The following is a 17,688-nucleotide window of genomic DNA, read 5'->3' as shown; positions in this document are numbered from 1 at the left end:
ACAGGTCATATAAACATTTTTTTAAAGAACTTAGAAATTTTTTTGCACCAAATTTTTCCATATCATTTCCTCCTCCCATCAGGACGACCAAGTCGCGATCTGACATATTTTTGCTCTCATGCTCACAGCTTGAAGCAACATCTTCGAATTTAGCACCTGGTTTTATCATTCCTGTCACCTTACAGTCTACTCTTTTTGCCGTGAGATTCACTATATTTTTACCATGACTGTCCGCAAATATTGTTATTTTCTCGAAATTTATTTGACTTGAGCTGTTTCTAATTGCTACTGGGGGTGACGTAGTTTTGTGAGACAAGAAACTTGAATTTTTGAAGTCTCTAACCCGGTTTTTCACAAGACGATGAACTTTGGCCTGATCCGGACGTGAGTTTGACACATTGAATAAACTTCTTCTATTTTGCGAGATACTAATCATATGGAGCTGCGCCTCGTCCGCTTCTTCACACTCAGTCAACACCTCACATCCCTTCCTAGAAGTCGCAAAAGAACTGGAGAGACTCCCAGGAGCTGGAGTAGCTCCTCCTCTGTTGTTTCCAATGCTCGACGAATCATTCATGAGATTATCACTTGATTTAATGTACAACTCGTCATACCTAGCTCTCCATTTGTCAGTCTCTATCCTCTCTAAAACTTTCTCATTCCTGAGCAACAAGTTGTCAGCCTCAAGAGCTTCTATTGAAGTAGACATCAGTAGAATTTTTTCTGTAAAAGTTTTATTATCCTCTTTGAGTTTGTTAATAGTTTCCTTCAAATCCTGTATAATTTCATAGGGGACAGCCTCCATTTGCTGCTCAGCCTCCGATGGAGCCTCCTCTCCTGATAAACAATTTACAGGTTCATTTGTGTCAGCAATCCTGCTCTCTGTCTCAGTCTGGACGCCAGTCTCCGCGGTAGATTTATCGGCAAGATTCAATAACTTAATATCGTTCTCGATTGACCTATTAACTGCCGCCTCCCATTCTGTTCTTAGCTTCTTAAGTTCGTCTCTAAGAGCGGCGTTTTCACAATCCTGGTTACCATCGTCTGTATGTACGACCAGTGAAGAAGACAACTCGTTGACATTGGATTTCTCCTGTTCAAGAACTTGCACCGGTGTGGAACAAAACCCTGTATTATTTCCTTCAGGCTCATATATTGAGCTTTCTGTTAATGATGGCGTAGGTGATTGATTGATCGTTTCTTTTAAACAAGAGCTTTGCTCATCATTCTCATCCTCCACATTAAAGGATGTCTGATGAGTAACTGAGGGATGATTATGTTTTGCTAATACTTTGCTAGTGATTTTATCGATGCTAGCATTAGTTTTTAGGGAAGCATTACAATTTTTGAACAAACATCTCCATGAGACCTGCAGCCCTGTGGCCATTTCCCTACCTTTTCTATAAGAGAAGCCATCGTAAAGAAGTTTTGGATTACCCTTAGAGGTTTGCGTTATTTTCAAGCTGGACATCCTAGAATTCACCAATTTACAATTTTAAGTTTATGGAAACAAAAGATCTTATTCAAAATAAAAGAACGCCATTGTAATACATAAGATATGACAAATGTTAAGAATCACAAATACAGCTCAAAAGAAAGAAAGAGATCTGTCCGGAAAAGAAAGATAAAAGCTGAAAAAAAACAACATGTGTGATGTTATGAGATTTAGGATAGATGAAAGACAATTAAAAGTAATCGTTTAAAGTTCAATATAGTTCAGATTCAGGTAACAAGTGCGAAGAATCCAAGTCTGTATTTAGAGCGATAAGCGTAGCACATGGAATCAACAGGTAGATAAGTAGTTGTCTAACTGGTAGTCTATCCCACAATCACTGCTCATAGAAATCTCTGGCTGGTAATCACATCGGTTGTAGATGAAATACAAGTGCATTGATTTTGTTATTAATTAATTCGCCAAATGAGAATAATATTTGTATTATGAATGTTCAGAAGTTATTATTGTAATTCAAGTTTACAAAAGAGTAAGATTTACTCCAATAAATATAGAAGAAAATTGGATTTTTATATTTTTGGAGAGGACGCAGCGATTAGAGGAGAACGGGGAGGAGGGGAAACGAAGATCGCCGAGAGAGCGAGCACGGCGAGGTGAAAGGAAGCTCCTGATAAGAGGTTTAAAAGGTATATCCTACTGGGTGTGGAGATAATAAATTGATATAAGATAGGGAGACGAATGAATTGAGAAGAAATGAAATCGTAGTTATTTATCACTCTAACTGATTATAATTGTTTATGAGCTCGGCTGACTATATCAGTGGAGTTTACAGATGTTGAAAGTTCAGAGCTGTTATCAGTAGAAACAGAAACAGCAGGCTCTTTTCCCGCGCAGAGGATTGTTGAAAATAGAATTCTTGTTATTGGATAGTATGAATTGAATATTCAAATAAAACAATTAATTGAAGCTTCACTAGATCCGGAGGTTTATATTTAAAGATCGAATGGTTAATGCCATCTTCAATACCTACTCAACACAAAAATATAACCGATGTTTTTCACATAAATTGCATACCTGGGCATTGAAGGACACAGCCGGCATTTTCAACAAAACTTTCGAAGCCATTTCTCAACTTTAATAATCACTTTCAGCTGAAGTCAGTTCAAATCGAATATTCCCTTTACCGGTAATAGTTTTCAAAAACCGTCCATCACTGACGAAAACACACAGGGATTAGCAGGGAATTTGACACGATGTTGACTTAGGTCAGAGTCGTTTTCCAAAAATGGCCACGTTTTATGTTATTGATAGTTGTTAGATCTAGCACAATGTGTACGTAATAGTGAGTAATATTATGATTCAAAACAAAATTGTTGATGATATTGAACGTGTAATGGTTACATTTTACGTTTCAGGTCACTTTATTACAACACCGTTGTCAACTGAATGAAGAGCACACACACAACGGGATAGGGGATCAGACAACGCGAATTAAACACAATGAAACGTATTCCCCTTTTATCGGGGATCGACTAGCACTAGACCAAGTTCACCAGATAACAATAAAGCACAACATTAAACCTGGAGACACTGTGACTAGACTGGGCTTTCTTTGAGATGGCGAGTTTGTATTATTGATTTGTGTAGCGTCTATACGTATTCCTGTACGCTAAGAAGGGCGGTTACCTCCTACGTTTCTCACGGTTTTCCTCCGAAATTTCCCACGGTTTTCCCCGCAAACTTCCCTTTTCCCCCCGGGTTTTCACTACTCCCAGCCCCCTTATTGATCTAGCTACTGAACATGCTCACTACTACCCCCACGGTCTCACACCAATCCGCTTTCCTCCATCCCCCTGATGGTTTATAATATTATCATCCCCTGTTTTCATTCATTACCCTCCCGAGCTTTGATACAGATGGTTAATTATTCAGTGGCGTCAAACCCACTGACACAAAATCTACCCCTTTCACTCTAATACATAATTAAACGTGTGCTTATTCCCACGACAACACCTTCAACCTATTCATTCTATTTGCAACTTATTGTTCATTAATGGACTACAATAGAATGTTATATACGACCCACATGAAGGCATGTCTCTAATGTTGTCAGATAACCTTCTAAAAAAATGCTATTGATCATATTATTGATTATTGTAAAACGATTTTACTCAGGAAATTAAAACAGTTGATAGAAAATCATCTGAAATGAATTTCTTTTAAATAAGAACGTCAATTTAATGTGAATCGTACAGCTAATCTTGTTCAATGACGATGATTAACTCACAATTTAAGGCTGTGCAAAGGCAAAAATAAACATTGTACTGGTGATATTTTTCAAAGTTTTTCGATTTGTATATCATCAAGCTATAAAATGAAAAAGGTTTCTCAGGAAAAAATATTTTTTCCGATCATTACTTTTTGAGATATGAGCGCCTAAAGTTTAAATTTTTGGGACAGAACATTAAATGTTATTAATATATGAAATTTTCATATTCGGTAAGAGATAAATTCATGAGATTTGGAGTATAGATTCTTTATGGTAAATTGTTGATCCAGTAAAACAAGAACTTTCTAAAAATATGATTTTTGAAAATGTTATTCAATTTACCAAAAAAGACCATAAGTAACTCAACTAAAAGTTGTTTTTGGTTATTTTTTGTAAATTGAATAACTTTCTCAAAAATTGATATATTCAGAGAATTTTTGTTTTACTAGATCAACATTACCATAAAGAATCTATACTCCAAAGCTCATGAATTTATCTTTTACCGAATTTGAAATATTCTGTCCCAAAAATTTAAACTTTAGGCGCTCATATCTCAAAAAGTAATGATCGGAAAAAATATTTTTTCCTGAGAAACCTTTTTCATTTTGATAGCTTGATGATATACAATTCGAAAAACTTTGAAAAATATCACCAATAGAAAGTTTATTTTTAGCCTTTGCACAGCCTAAATGAATAAATGAGAGCTTTCGTCTACCCCTTACTACCTGAAATTAAATCAAGAGGGTACTGTATTCTTTCAAGACTATTACAGTATTATTTATATTTAATATATTTAAATAACAGTATTTATTAATATTTACAGTAATATTAAGCAATATTTTTCGACACGTTTAATGGACTTTAACTTTTTATTGGAATATACATCTCGTTTATTATTTCTTCTTGACCAAGTTATGGACCAGTAGCAATCGCTCAACTGAACTTGGAAAATTTAATAATTATTTATTTTATAATTCAATGTTGAAGTTGATATACTGTTCAATAAGGGAAAGAGAGCCTCAATAATGACCTACTTCTCAAAAAAAAACATTGATAATCTCTTGAAATAATACATACAAACTCACAAAATAAGCTCACGACATGGAAGCCGCATCTTTCATCTGCCTCCAATTTGTGGCAATGTTATCCATCATTATACTTTATCTGTCTAATATGAAAATTCATAACTATAATGGGGACTAGAAATCCACTAACCAGTATTGTAATCCACTTCAATCACCCTAATTGACTGACAATGTCGTGTATCATCTCCATGTAATTTACCTCATTTATAAATGGCCCAACGGGGACAAACTTGACAGACTGAAATGTAAGACTTAGTTGATGCCTAGTCTGACATCATTTTAACAGGAAAACAATAACTTATCACAAATTGTCCGGTAGCTTTCATCTCTCATGTCAATTAGTAACCGAAGATGGATGAAAATAGGCTAATTTGAAATTTGAAAAATGGGTCTGTATAATAATATATGTGATCCATATAATACAGTTGTGATGAGACTAGTTTAATGGTCTAGAAAACTTCAACAATCTATAATGTAAATTATGAATGTAACTATTATTGATATAGATAAACTATAGATGTGATTGACAAGATGCAAACTGAGTTAAAATCAGCCAAATTCATTTAAAAGTGATTTATGGTCTGCGAATGTTAGAAGCATTGTATTGCTTCTTTAAAATATAATACTGTAATGTGACTTCAAGAATTATCAATGAATCATGTGTCTTGAATTTATATTATTCATTTTATCAAAAGTTTTAATGTATTTATTCATTTTGGAGAAGTCTGAGGATTGTCTCAGTAGATAATCATACGTTACAGATATTTTTCATCTTTATAAGAATTGTTCAGTAAATCATTATCGACCTACGTTTTCGAGATAGGCCTACATCAATTTTTCTTTGAATATTTTGGAGATATTTCTACTTCAAATAAGGCATTTAATCACTCAAAACACTGAATTGATATGTAATAATTATGTGAAATATGTTATTTATGTAATTTCCTTTTTTCGTTACGTCTACTCTTAAATAGAAAGATATATATTTTTATTTCTTTCTGTTGCCTATGTAAATTTTTGAAATATTTGTGGAAAATTACTTTTTTATTTTCCAACTTAGATGTGAATAATTGAAGATTTAATTATTTGAGAACTTGTTCAGCAATATAATTATCAATTTGAAGATATATTGACAATTTGATCATTTATAGAATTCCATACTATTTACATCAGAAGCTCCACAACTTCAGTCCAATTTATGATTTCCAGAAAATTGCATGGCATCAATTAAAGACATTCAAAAAACTATAAAAACATAAAATCAAAGTAGCTATATTGCAGCCTTCCAAGCTCTTGGATATCATTCAAAGATAAATAAAATGTCACACTGAATAAAAATAACTATTTCTCTAGATAGTGAGTCATAGCGTTTCTGGTCTCTTGTGAACTTTTTTCCAATTCAGATTTTTAACATTCATTCTGGAGACAGATAAATTTAGATAGTAGAGGATAGAGAACCTAGGATAGAGAGTAGTATATTTTTCTACAGATGGAAATAACTGAGATATTGCAGTTATTCAAATTCTAATGAATTAATTATTATTATTAAACGAAAATCCAAATGAAATGCTGTAATTCACCCCGAAGACTTCTGCTACTGCAAATATTGACAACAGGGTAAACAGCTAGATGGAAATTTTATGAGCGCTACTATTCAAAAATTATTTGTCAATAATTATTTCCCGGGCTGACAAATAATTTTTGAATAGTTGCGCTCATCGAATTGCCATCTAGCTGTTTACCCTGTTGTCAATATTTGCAGTAGCAGAAGTCTTCGGGGTGAATTACAGCATTTAATTTGGATTTTCGTTTGATAATAATAAGTTTATTTTTACTTAACACACCACATACGTTCAATAAAATGATATCTACTGCAGAATATAACAACATATTTATTCCATTTTATTGTGCAAGTTTTCAAATTATACTCTCATAACCTATACAGTAGTCATAGTAAATATATTATCAATCAATACAATTTCAAACATTAACCTACAGTGATAATTCTTGAAATTGTTTAAAAGAAATTCCAATGAATGAAAAATGTTTTCTCGTTGAAATCAATAAAAACTTAAATATATAAATACATTATTCAAAGTGATAAAAATACTAAATTAAATAAAAATACTAAGTACTAATACTAAATTTTTATTTAATATGAATAATTACCACAATATCAACTTCTTAACTACACAAGAAGTGATAAAAATATATTCATATCATGTGAAATGTGAAATATAACACCTGTTGTCTCCGTTGATAAAAAAATATTCTTATTGTCAATTATAACGATAATGCAAGTATTATCACAAAATATTCATAAATCATGAGATATATTTTACACTGAACACACCTCAATCCATAGAAATCACAAACATTTCAATAAACAAGTCTATCAGTTTTGGTCATTGTCTTTAGTCTTCCAAACTAGCGATCGCAGTTTATTTTCAAACACTGAGATGACCTCCGTAGACATAGGGCCTTCATCATGGTGTGTGAAGAATCTGTGAAGCACTTTAGCTGCCTCCAGAGCCTGCTGAGGAGTCGGCACCGGTTCTGGTTGTTCTGTGTCCTCTTCTGAACTCTCGATTTTATCTCGTGAAGGACTTCCTCCTCGTAAATCTTCACTTCCGTTCACGTTAACTGCTTTAGGACTGTTCTCTGGTGCTGTTGTTGCCACAGCTTCATCAACGTTCTCATAATCCTGCAGCACGTCTGGTGTGTACATGAAGGGAAGCTCAAACTGTTCACCCCACACCGCCAGAGGCGAGAAATCTTCATCTTGAGCTACCATCAAACGGTCATCCACCAGCCCAGCATTCTTGAAGGATTGCCTCACAGTATTCTCGGATACCTCCAACCACGCTCTGCTGATCATTTGTGTAGCTTTCAAGAGGTTGGGCCTGAAATGTCCCATTGACTCAACATATTCCATTAGAAATCGTCGTCTGTAGAAACTTTTCAAACTTTTTATCACGCTTCCCATTGGCTGTTGAGATCTTTCAGGTAAGTAGCACAGTTCGATGTTTTGTAGATTGGTGATTGGAGGATGTGAAGCACAGTTCCCAACAAGAAGTAAGATTTTCTCACCGTCCAACTCACAGTCCCACTGTCGTATTTCTTCCTCGAAAATCTGGGGAGTCATCCAAGCATTCTTGTTTGATTTGTAGTCGACAGGCACATATTTAACGTTCCTGAAAGAAACAGGGGTCTCAAACTTTCCAATCACTATCAGTCTTCTTTTCATCGAACCCGTCATGTTAGCTGCCACCAAAACTGTAACCCTCTCCCCTGATAACTCCCCATTAACGCACAACTCTGACTGAAATCTAGTGGCTTCGTTTGGTGAGATCTTGTAAAACAAACCAGTTTCATGTGCGCTGTAGATTTGTTCTGGATCATATCGAGCCTTCACAACCGGCCACACTTTCTCCAGGAATTCATCTGGGATCTTCTCATCAACTACAGCTGATTCATAGTCATGTGAGGAGTTGTTTTGTGAATGAGAGATGTTGTGGCGTTGCTTCCACCTGCTCAGCCATCCATTAGATGCCTTAAACTCCTTGATTCCGTACTGGATTGCAAACAATTCGGCTCTTTTTCTAATCATAGGTCCAGTTGGTTGCACGTGATGCATACTCATCTGTTCTTGGAACCATAAAAGAGTAGAGTGGTCCACATCTTCATACTGAGGTCGACGCATTCGTATCTTGTTTCCGTTCAGAGGTGGTGTATCAAGCCACTTCCTCTTCTGCTTCCAAATGCAGTTCACAGTTGACTGAGACAGTCCCAAACGATGAGCAATCACACATTGTTTTGTTCCTTGTTCGATTTCTTTCACTAGTCCGATTTTCTCTTCAACAGTGAGTGCTCTACGCTTTTTGTTGGGAAGCATGATGATTGAAAAACGTGTTGAACTCACTAAAAACTTCCAGCTAAGGAGAAACACCTCTCATCTAAATCGTTCAACCACGCTAGGATATCCTCCTCTATTTTCCTTCCCAGATCTGTGGCGATATCACGAGTGAATTTGCTCAAAGCCAGGCGTCAGTATGGAAAGACCGTCAATATGGCTCATCAACTGGAAACAAAACAGTCTACGATGACTTCGACATCATATCAACAATCTAAGAAGTTTCTGAATCTGAAGTATCTGAGAAATTTGATTTTGTATATATACTTTTTTGTATGGAATGTAAAGGGTTGTGTGGCAAAGAGGACCTAGAGTCTTAACTCTGCCCTTAATTAAGGCAATTACTCAATTCGAGCTCTCCTTAATATTCATAAGAATCCTTACAGAGAACAGTAGAATCAAAGTGAGAAATTCAAATTATCCATAGATAATAAATGTCACTGAGCTAATTAATACACTAAAAATATAATTAATACATATTGAAAAGGAAAAATATTCAAAATTTTATAAATCTTAAATTTCACAAAGCTGATCAACACAATATTAGAATAATAATCTTCAACATTCCAAAAACTTTTTTTGCATCATGAATTTCACAGAGCTAATAAACAAATACGATAGTATTAAAACGAATATCGTTAATACCAAAATCTATATTCGATCATGATACATTTCTTTGAATTTGATACAGATAATACATTATTAAAATAATATCACAAAATACAACAATGCAATACCCTCGTGTTTTACAATGTAACGAATAATAATGGTACCAATATAGTATAACAGTGTTCACAGTGGATAATCCAGTCTTGATATTGCCATATATACATTTAAGCAGAGTAAGAACACACTGAATCTTACAGATAGTAGTTTGAACTCAGAATTCACATTATAATAAATGCAACCATAGCTTAATTTTATTATTTCATCTACCTCCTATTCAGATTTGGTTGAAACTGGCGAACGCAGACTATGCACACCACAATGCAACTGAAAAGTCTTTCTTATTTTGTCACTGTAGTGAGAAGCAGTCTCCTCAAAAATCTCAAAAACGAAGGTTGATTTCTTTACTGAACATTTCAAGTTGAAATTTTGGTGTGGATTCAGACTTTAGAGATTTAATACTGGAAAGCTATTATTGTTTTTTATTAATAATTAATGACAGGTGCCTATTTTTAATTGTATTTTTTCAAATAATCAAACTAAATTAATTATGAAAACACAAATTGAAATTGTCAACCACTTTTATTATAATAAAATATTATTATATACACAGAACCTTGTTTCGTGGCTTTACCAGCCACATCTTCAGCTGTTTGTTTACAACTTGAAGATGTGGCTGGTAAAGTCACGAAACCACGTTCTTTGTATATTATAATAAAAGTGATTGACAATTTCAATTTGTGTTTTCAGTATGGAAAAGTACCACAACATCACTCACAACACAACTGTAAATTAATTATCTATCTCCTACACTGTAAGATTGAATACTAGTTACCTTGTTAGGAAAGGGCCTTGAAAATATATGTTAATGCAAAATGAAATACCAGAAATGGAAAATACGAATGATGTAGGCCTACACATTATGATTGAAATAAAGAATTTTCATGGAAATACTTTGAAAAATTGTATAAGAGTTACCTTGTTATGTAGAGCATTGCTATTGATTCACTTGAATTTTCTATCAAGATTTGAACTGACAATATTAATAAATAATATCGATTTGAACTGTTCCTTGTTTTATGGTGACGTAACTCAGTTAACAATTTATTACTTGAAAGATGTTAGCTTGAGGAGAAGTGAAAGTAAAGAAAATTGAAAAATAAAAATTAATTTCAATTGCTTTGAAGTTTTCCCTGTAATACTGTAAACTAATATTTATTTCTAACACATTATAATTGGAATAGAGTATTACCATGTAATATTGAGATTGAGATCATTTGAATGCATTTAAGATGAATGAGGATACCTTACCTTGCTAGGGAGAGCTTGTAATAGGATATGTAAAATGAAAAATACAATTGTTTACGTTGCATTTTTCTTGTAATAAATTTACTTTCTTACACTATCCTTATTTCCTGTTATCGTTCAACGTTTTCATTAATTTATTGGATTTATTTTTAATTCTCTATTATTAGATTGAAATAGAATTCTAAGATATAGAATGAGAGTTCATTTATTTATACATTTGTACAAAATCACTTATCATAAAAATGATATTGGAAGAGAAGAAATAGACGAACCCTTTAATATTCGTCTCCCAAATTTATATTGATTACAGTTACCTTGCTAGGGGGCAGTGCGGTGACATTGGTGTTGAGGCACTTGTTGCGGACATTGGTGAGCCTCGGACTGGACCGGAGGTGGGTGTTGGGGGCGGCAGAGGCGGCACAGATCAGGGGCGGCAGCACAGGCTTAGCAACCACCCTCAGCAGATCGTCTCCGCCATCCACATCTTGCCAACGTCTGCAAAAGAAATTCAATAGAAATAACATACATCAGCACTAAAATTAGAGTGGAAGAGAGGGAACATGTAACATGACATCAATAGTTTGATGAAGATAGATTTTCTACTCTTCTGAGGAGAATTATTATTACACATTTGATCTGAGTGTTTTATAGCTGGTCAATACATAGATAGAAAGATAATAGATAGATACATTTTCATTCTTTTATTCTCAGTTTACAACTTTACAAAAAGTGATGTGGGCGAAGTTGAGACAATAAGAGCCCCTCTTCCATTTGACCTACAAGATGGATAGATAGAAAGGTTGATAGATGGATATTTTATTGCAAGAGCATCTGACATCTTCAGAAGCAATGAATTATTTGTTACGATTTACAATGCATACAAAATTACGTCCGAAAATTCACTATAGATCATAGGGTAATCAAAGTCAATGTCATAATGATAATGACAAAGGGTAGGCTCTGAACTCAAGGATGGACTGTTCCAAACAAGGATGACTTGGCTTACTAAGCTTATATAATCTTCTATCGGTGTGTTAATATGCATTCTGCAGTCCTTTATGGAAAAACGACCATAATCAATAAAAAAATCTGGTGTGGTACACTCACACAACTTTCCTTGCTCATTGATCTATAAGCCTCATTCTTAAACGAGAATAATTTAGGGGAATAACATAATGTCGATTGGCGGATGAATATTTAAAACTACGATTATACTATTATTGTTTTCAGAGTACATTTTCCTTTGTTTGAAAATGAACACAATTATTATTGTGGAATTTGATGATTTTTTGAAAGTTGTAAAAACAGCTGTTCTACAAATAAAATATCGACTACTATTTGTGTTCTTTTGAATAAACTGCTCTACCTACCTACCTACCTACCTCACGCCCAAGAAGGAGGTTACAAGGTCAATTTTTTCAAGGATGGGGTGGACCCCCTGTTAGTTTCCCAGGGAAGAGACTCATGCCAGTTAATAGAGCTGATAAATAACTATACAGGGTATGAATTTGAGAAAAATCGGTCAGTCATTTTTGAGAAAATTGTGATAGAAATCTAACAAAATTCATTCTTTTCAAGAATATTACGGAGCTCCAGCAGTTTTCCCAGCAATGAAACCTATGTCAGTTGATAGGGCTTATAAATAGCTACCTAGTGTATGAATTTAAAGGAAATCGTTAGAGCCGTTTTTGAGAAAACCGTGAAAAACATGGTTTATCCGCCATTTTTTTGCCATTTTGAATTGAATTTTATTGAATTTCTTATTGTCGAATCCTCATAGTATAAGGACCTTAAGTTTAAAATTTCAAGTTGATTGGTTAATTAGGAATGGAGTTATCGTGTTCACACACACACACACACACACACACACACACACACACACACACACACACACACACACACACACAAAACACCCAAAAATCATGTTTTTGGATTCAGGGACCTTGAAACTTATAGAAAACATGAAATTAGGGTACCTTAATTTTTTTTGGAAAGCAATACTTTCCCTACCTAAAGTAATAGGGCAAGGAAAGTAAAAATGTGCTAGTCAGTATACCAAAGTCGACTTATTTATATATTGTATGCCTAGCTTTAAAAGACTCTGTTGTGTATTAATTCCTTCCTAATATTAATTTAATTTTGATTTGAAAAAAACACTTTTCAAGTAGAAAAAGTACTTACTTCTAAAATATACTTATAAAAGTAAGTGCTTTTTATACTTTAAAAGTGATTTAAAAATAAATGATTAGAAGACTATTACACAAGTTCAAGATTTATTCAAAAGTGTGAAGTGGAGAAAATCAGAAGTAAATGAAAATAGCGTTAGTAAGGATAAAATAAAATTTTCTTATGGCTTATCAATTAGTACCTCTATCAGTACCATATTTATTTGTCCATAGATATTGGACAAACTTTTTTCTTTTTTACGTCCTTTATCCTAACACCCATTCTAGCACTGTGATAACCATAGTTGGCAGTTTGAGAGCCTTTTTACAAAAAATACAGAATCGGTACTTCATAAAATCTACAACTCTGAATTTCATGAAATTATTAAATTATTGTTACAAATTAATGCTCTAAATAAATACAAGCCCACGATGTTGTATTTTTACCTAGTTATCATCTTCAGAAAGGTTTACAGGGGTCTCGTCATTTGTTAAATTTGATAGGCGAAAATATCCTGATAAAAGTCACTTGATGAAACACTTGAACACAGCACGAGATTCCAGTTCCTATCACTGCTTAAACAACAACATTGTAGAGTTATATAGTTCTATCATTCACAACTTGTAGAGTACGATGTTTGACACTGAGTTCTTTTAAATAATGATAAAAATTGAAAATTCGACAAAAACTGATTCAATGGGTTTAATGGTTTCATAGGTAATAATTACTAAATGAAAATCTAAATATTAAAATGCAAAGGCCTAAAACGGTTGAAAGAGGATGTTCAAATATATTCTAGACAACTTCAACAGAATTCCTAATATACTAAAATGCTTTGTTCATTTTGAAGACTATTTTTGCATGTTGGTGACTGGGAATGATAGCTAATTAACTGTGAGAAGGGAAGAAATTAAGTTTTAAATCGATAGATTGATCGAAAACTAAATTATTCATGCGACTATCGCAATTTGTGCAAACCGACACTTCTCCTATGAGTAAAAGGTAAAACAAACTCCAGTTACAATTGACCTCTTGTTCACGCTGCAGAATATAGGCTACAAATCCCCATTCCATTAGAAAAACTCTAGAGTTTTAATGTACCCTTACAATGATAAGAAAGTTCAATTGAGACTTTGTATGGAATTGGACCAGAAATAAGAGCTCTTGTGAATGACATCAACACTAATAAAATGCAAATCATTCAATTTATTTTGGAATTTCGCTCTAATTCTGTCATTTAATTGATTGAAAATTATTTCAATTCAATTATATTATTGTTTATTTTATTATTATTTCAATTATTATTTTCATTTTTAAATAGATGTGCCAATTTCTAAACTTTGATTAAGGTTAAACAATTAAATTTTTGTATTTTGATGTGATTTTATTATGTAATTAGTTTAATTGTTAAAGAATTATTACTGGTTATTTATAGATTTTATACAATTATACTTTTGCAATCTAAATTTGGTACAAATGGACTGAGATTATCATTGAATTATGATTAATCCAATCAAATCCCCACTAGAATTGTAGAGAATGGACCACTAAGAAAATTAATACAATGCACTCCATAAATATAATACAATACTATGATACATAGAAAAGTCCAAAACTAGTTATTAGCAAAAAAAATTATTAGCACTTCTTCACTGATCAATTTCAAATGCGGAGTACAGTTTATATAAAAAACTTAAGAGTGGGCTGCTTGAAAAACAATATTTAAGGGGATAAGATCATGACGTGTAAACATAACCTATTTTTGGACAATTTCTATCTAAATTTGGGAAAGGAACAGTTTTGGGCTTTAAGCCTGATGTTCCTTTCCCAATCATTCTTAATTGAGAATGTATTCTATGTATCAATGTATAAATAAATGACTGAATCTAATATAATTCAACACTGTCTCTTTAATCCAAACTTGGAGTATCTGAATCATATACAGATATGTATTGTTTGAAAAATACAAATACACTTTAGACCCGGTTCACACCAAGAATAAGTACAGAAGTAATTAATTTAAAAGTTGATAATTGAAAATAAAAACACTTTCTTGGGGTTAAATAACACAACAAGGACCGACTTCACACCCGGCGGACAAGCACTAACTGATCAACCCCTCGTTGGTAGCCAGGGCTAAAATATAAACAAGGGTGCGGGCATTGATAGTTTCACAAACATGCTTACCTAGAGGGGGCAACAGAATAAGGACGACGAATTAAATTGAGGAAAAAGAGGAGGTGGTGAAAAGGGGTAGGTATAGCCGATAAACGTCTGATAGGCCAAATATTATGCCGAAGGCCAGTCTGTATGTATATGCGCTGACTTGATAGAGAGCTGCTGAATAAATTAGATGCAGTAAAGCGTTTGAGGTTTGGAGGACGATGAGGGATGGGGGAGTTCATTGTTGACCTACGAATAGGAATGGAGAGGATGAGGAATAGGAGGGAAGGAGGGAATAGGCAAAGCAATCAGGGAATGTGATTCGGGTATTAATAGCCGAATGGAATTTGATTGAGGGGATATTGGTGGAGTGGTTATTCAACCGAAACGTTTACTGTTGGTGGGGGAATAGTATCCGGAAATGAAGGTCGTTGTTTTTATAAGGGTTGCGAAATGTTGCTACAAGTTGAAAACATGTAGAACATCAAAATTAGGTGATTGAAGATTAAAAAAAATATTTTCAAGGGAAGAAACATATCCAATTGACGTTAGTTTATTTTTTGAGGAGATTAGAATTGTCTTGTGATTATCCATTTTGAAAGTTTCTGAACATTTTTTAATAATAGAGTTAAAGTAATGCAAATTTTTAAATCGTATTTATCAAGAAACGTTTTTAGTTGATATTTATCCTATCCACCTAATCCTGACAGATTGAAGTGAGTCTCGCTAGAGGAGTGAACAGTCACGAGAGAGCTTGCTCGATCTGATTTTAATTTCATTAAAAGCCAACCTGAAATGTCTGGCGAGCAAGTATTCAGAAGTCTATACGTACAGATCAAGTAGTATTACACTAATCAACCCTACATTATCTACAATAGAAAACTACATTTACAAGAACTTGTTTCGTCATGTAGCAAGTGACTAATTATTTTGAGAAAAAATGTCAATATATTATCGTCAAATCCTTAAATCGTGAAATATATTAATTTGAAGACCTTTTTCTCATCAAGATAGATACATTGACATTATTTACACACTTTACAATGGTATGAAAATTTCCCATTTTATTACTTAAACTGATATTAGTAGCATTAAATAATGATACACCATCAATCATGACCTTATATGACTAAAATAATTTGGAAAACTTAGAGAAATTAACATAGAGACCGAAACTATTCATAAAATGGGAAAGATGCATTTTCAGACTCATGAATGAATTTACCTTGTAGGCTGAGCACTTTGAATGAAACAACCAATAAAGTTTCATTGATCGAACGAAAAGCCTTCTTATAGTATAGGCTACTCTTACAAGCACATGAATGTGATTTGAATAAATGAACCATTTTGAATAATTTTTATTATTAATGTCAAGATCAACGCAACGCTCAGTTCTACCGAATGACGCAGAAAAAATATTATTGAGCCTTGCCCCACTCATGAATTTATTTATTCATTTTCATGAGTCCTTAACTGACCATGAAGGTTTCGAGTTTGACTCCTATCAAGGTTTGAATTCTTATCGATAGAATATTTCGATTTAGTAAAAAATTGTTCAATTATAAAAAGAAGAGTTGAGTATGATGGAAAGAAGAATAAACCAAGCATTTTCTTTACATTCTTATCCTGACATGTGTTCCTGACATGTTCTGAAGGAGACAAAGCTCGATATGAGCATGCCCTTCGGGATATTCCTTTCATTTCTATGAGTATTCTTTCTCCAGATATACTCAAAGTCATAAATGGCAACTTCAATTTCAAACAAGGGGCCTGTTTCATAAAAGTTACAAGTCCTGTAATACAGGAGAATCACCATTCCAATTAAATGCTCAATATAGCCGATAAAATCAGCTGTTCCTGTATTACAGGACTTCTAAATTTTTATGAAACAGGCCCAAGAAGTAATAATTCACATAGTAGAATAATTCACACAAGAAGTAGTACTCTTCACATCTTTACTATTGAAATTTACTTTACTCAAGAAACAATAATATACAGTAATTTTCATTGCAATTTATAAAAAACCTTAATTGAAATGCAGACGCAATCATATTCAGGATAAAAGAACAAGCTATGATTTGGTATTTGGTAAATAAATCAGCGTTTATAATTTAATTGGTTCAGAATAGAATTTGAAACCGAACGATCCCAAGGAATTCAATGCTTGATCGATTGATTAAGAAATAAATTTCTTACAAATGAACAAATTTTGAAAAAAATCAGAAGATTATTAATATTAAAGGCTTACCTGCAAACAAGTTTATTGTAAACTCGACAAAGGCCAAAAACCATTTACGAGAACTCACGGGGACAATAGAGGTATTCAAATGAAATAATAGAATAAGATCTATTCTATAGTTGATCACAACTAACTGATCACAAGACACGAGGTAGATTTGAAAATATTACGACCAATCACACAAATATCACAACAATCAATTGAAAAAGCACGAATTAAAAAAACTTTTCAAACTGATTAATATTTATACACATAAGAAAATATCGAACATATTTCCAAAACGACTAAATGTATACTGTGAAATTAAACAGAAATTCCTAGCGCAATGACTTCCTCATATTTTACTCCCGCCAAGAGCTGCAACCTAAACGACAACATCGGAGTAGCTGAGCGGTATCAGCCAAAATAGAGCAGACAATTGACATC

General features: G+C 33.4%; 1 protein-coding gene across 5 annotated transcripts in view; it reads right to left on the bottom strand.

Moving 5' to 3' along the window:
* LOC111054127 (tigger transposable element-derived protein 4) overlaps positions 1–17,688 on the bottom strand; it is a 44,731-nt gene that overhangs the window by 20,475 nt on the left and 6,568 nt on the right. For 4 of the 5 annotated variants that reach the window (XM_039436114.1, XM_039436115.1, XM_039436117.1 and 1 more), the window contains exons 2-3: positions 11,009–11,189; positions 6,687–8,888 (exon numbers count right to left, since the gene is read on the bottom strand). In XM_039436114.1, coding sequence (XP_039292048.1) covers positions 7,203–8,702 — 1,500 coding nt within the window. In that variant the 5' untranslated portion in view covers positions 8,703–8,888; positions 11,009–11,189 and the 3' untranslated portion in view covers positions 6,687–7,202. Of the gene's footprint in view, positions 1–6,686; positions 8,889–11,008; positions 11,190–13,306; positions 13,401–17,688 lie in introns of those variants that run through there. The other variant, XM_039436118.1, reaches the window with a different exon arrangement.

This window comes from Nilaparvata lugens, chromosome 10, assembly GCF_014356525.2.
Source record: "Nilaparvata lugens isolate BPH chromosome 10, ASM1435652v1, whole genome shotgun sequence".
NCBI lineage: Eukaryota > Metazoa > Arthropoda > Insecta > Hemiptera > Delphacidae > Nilaparvata > Nilaparvata lugens.
Note: the sequence above shows the minus strand (reverse complement) of the source record. Positions and strands in the feature narration are given on the sequence as shown.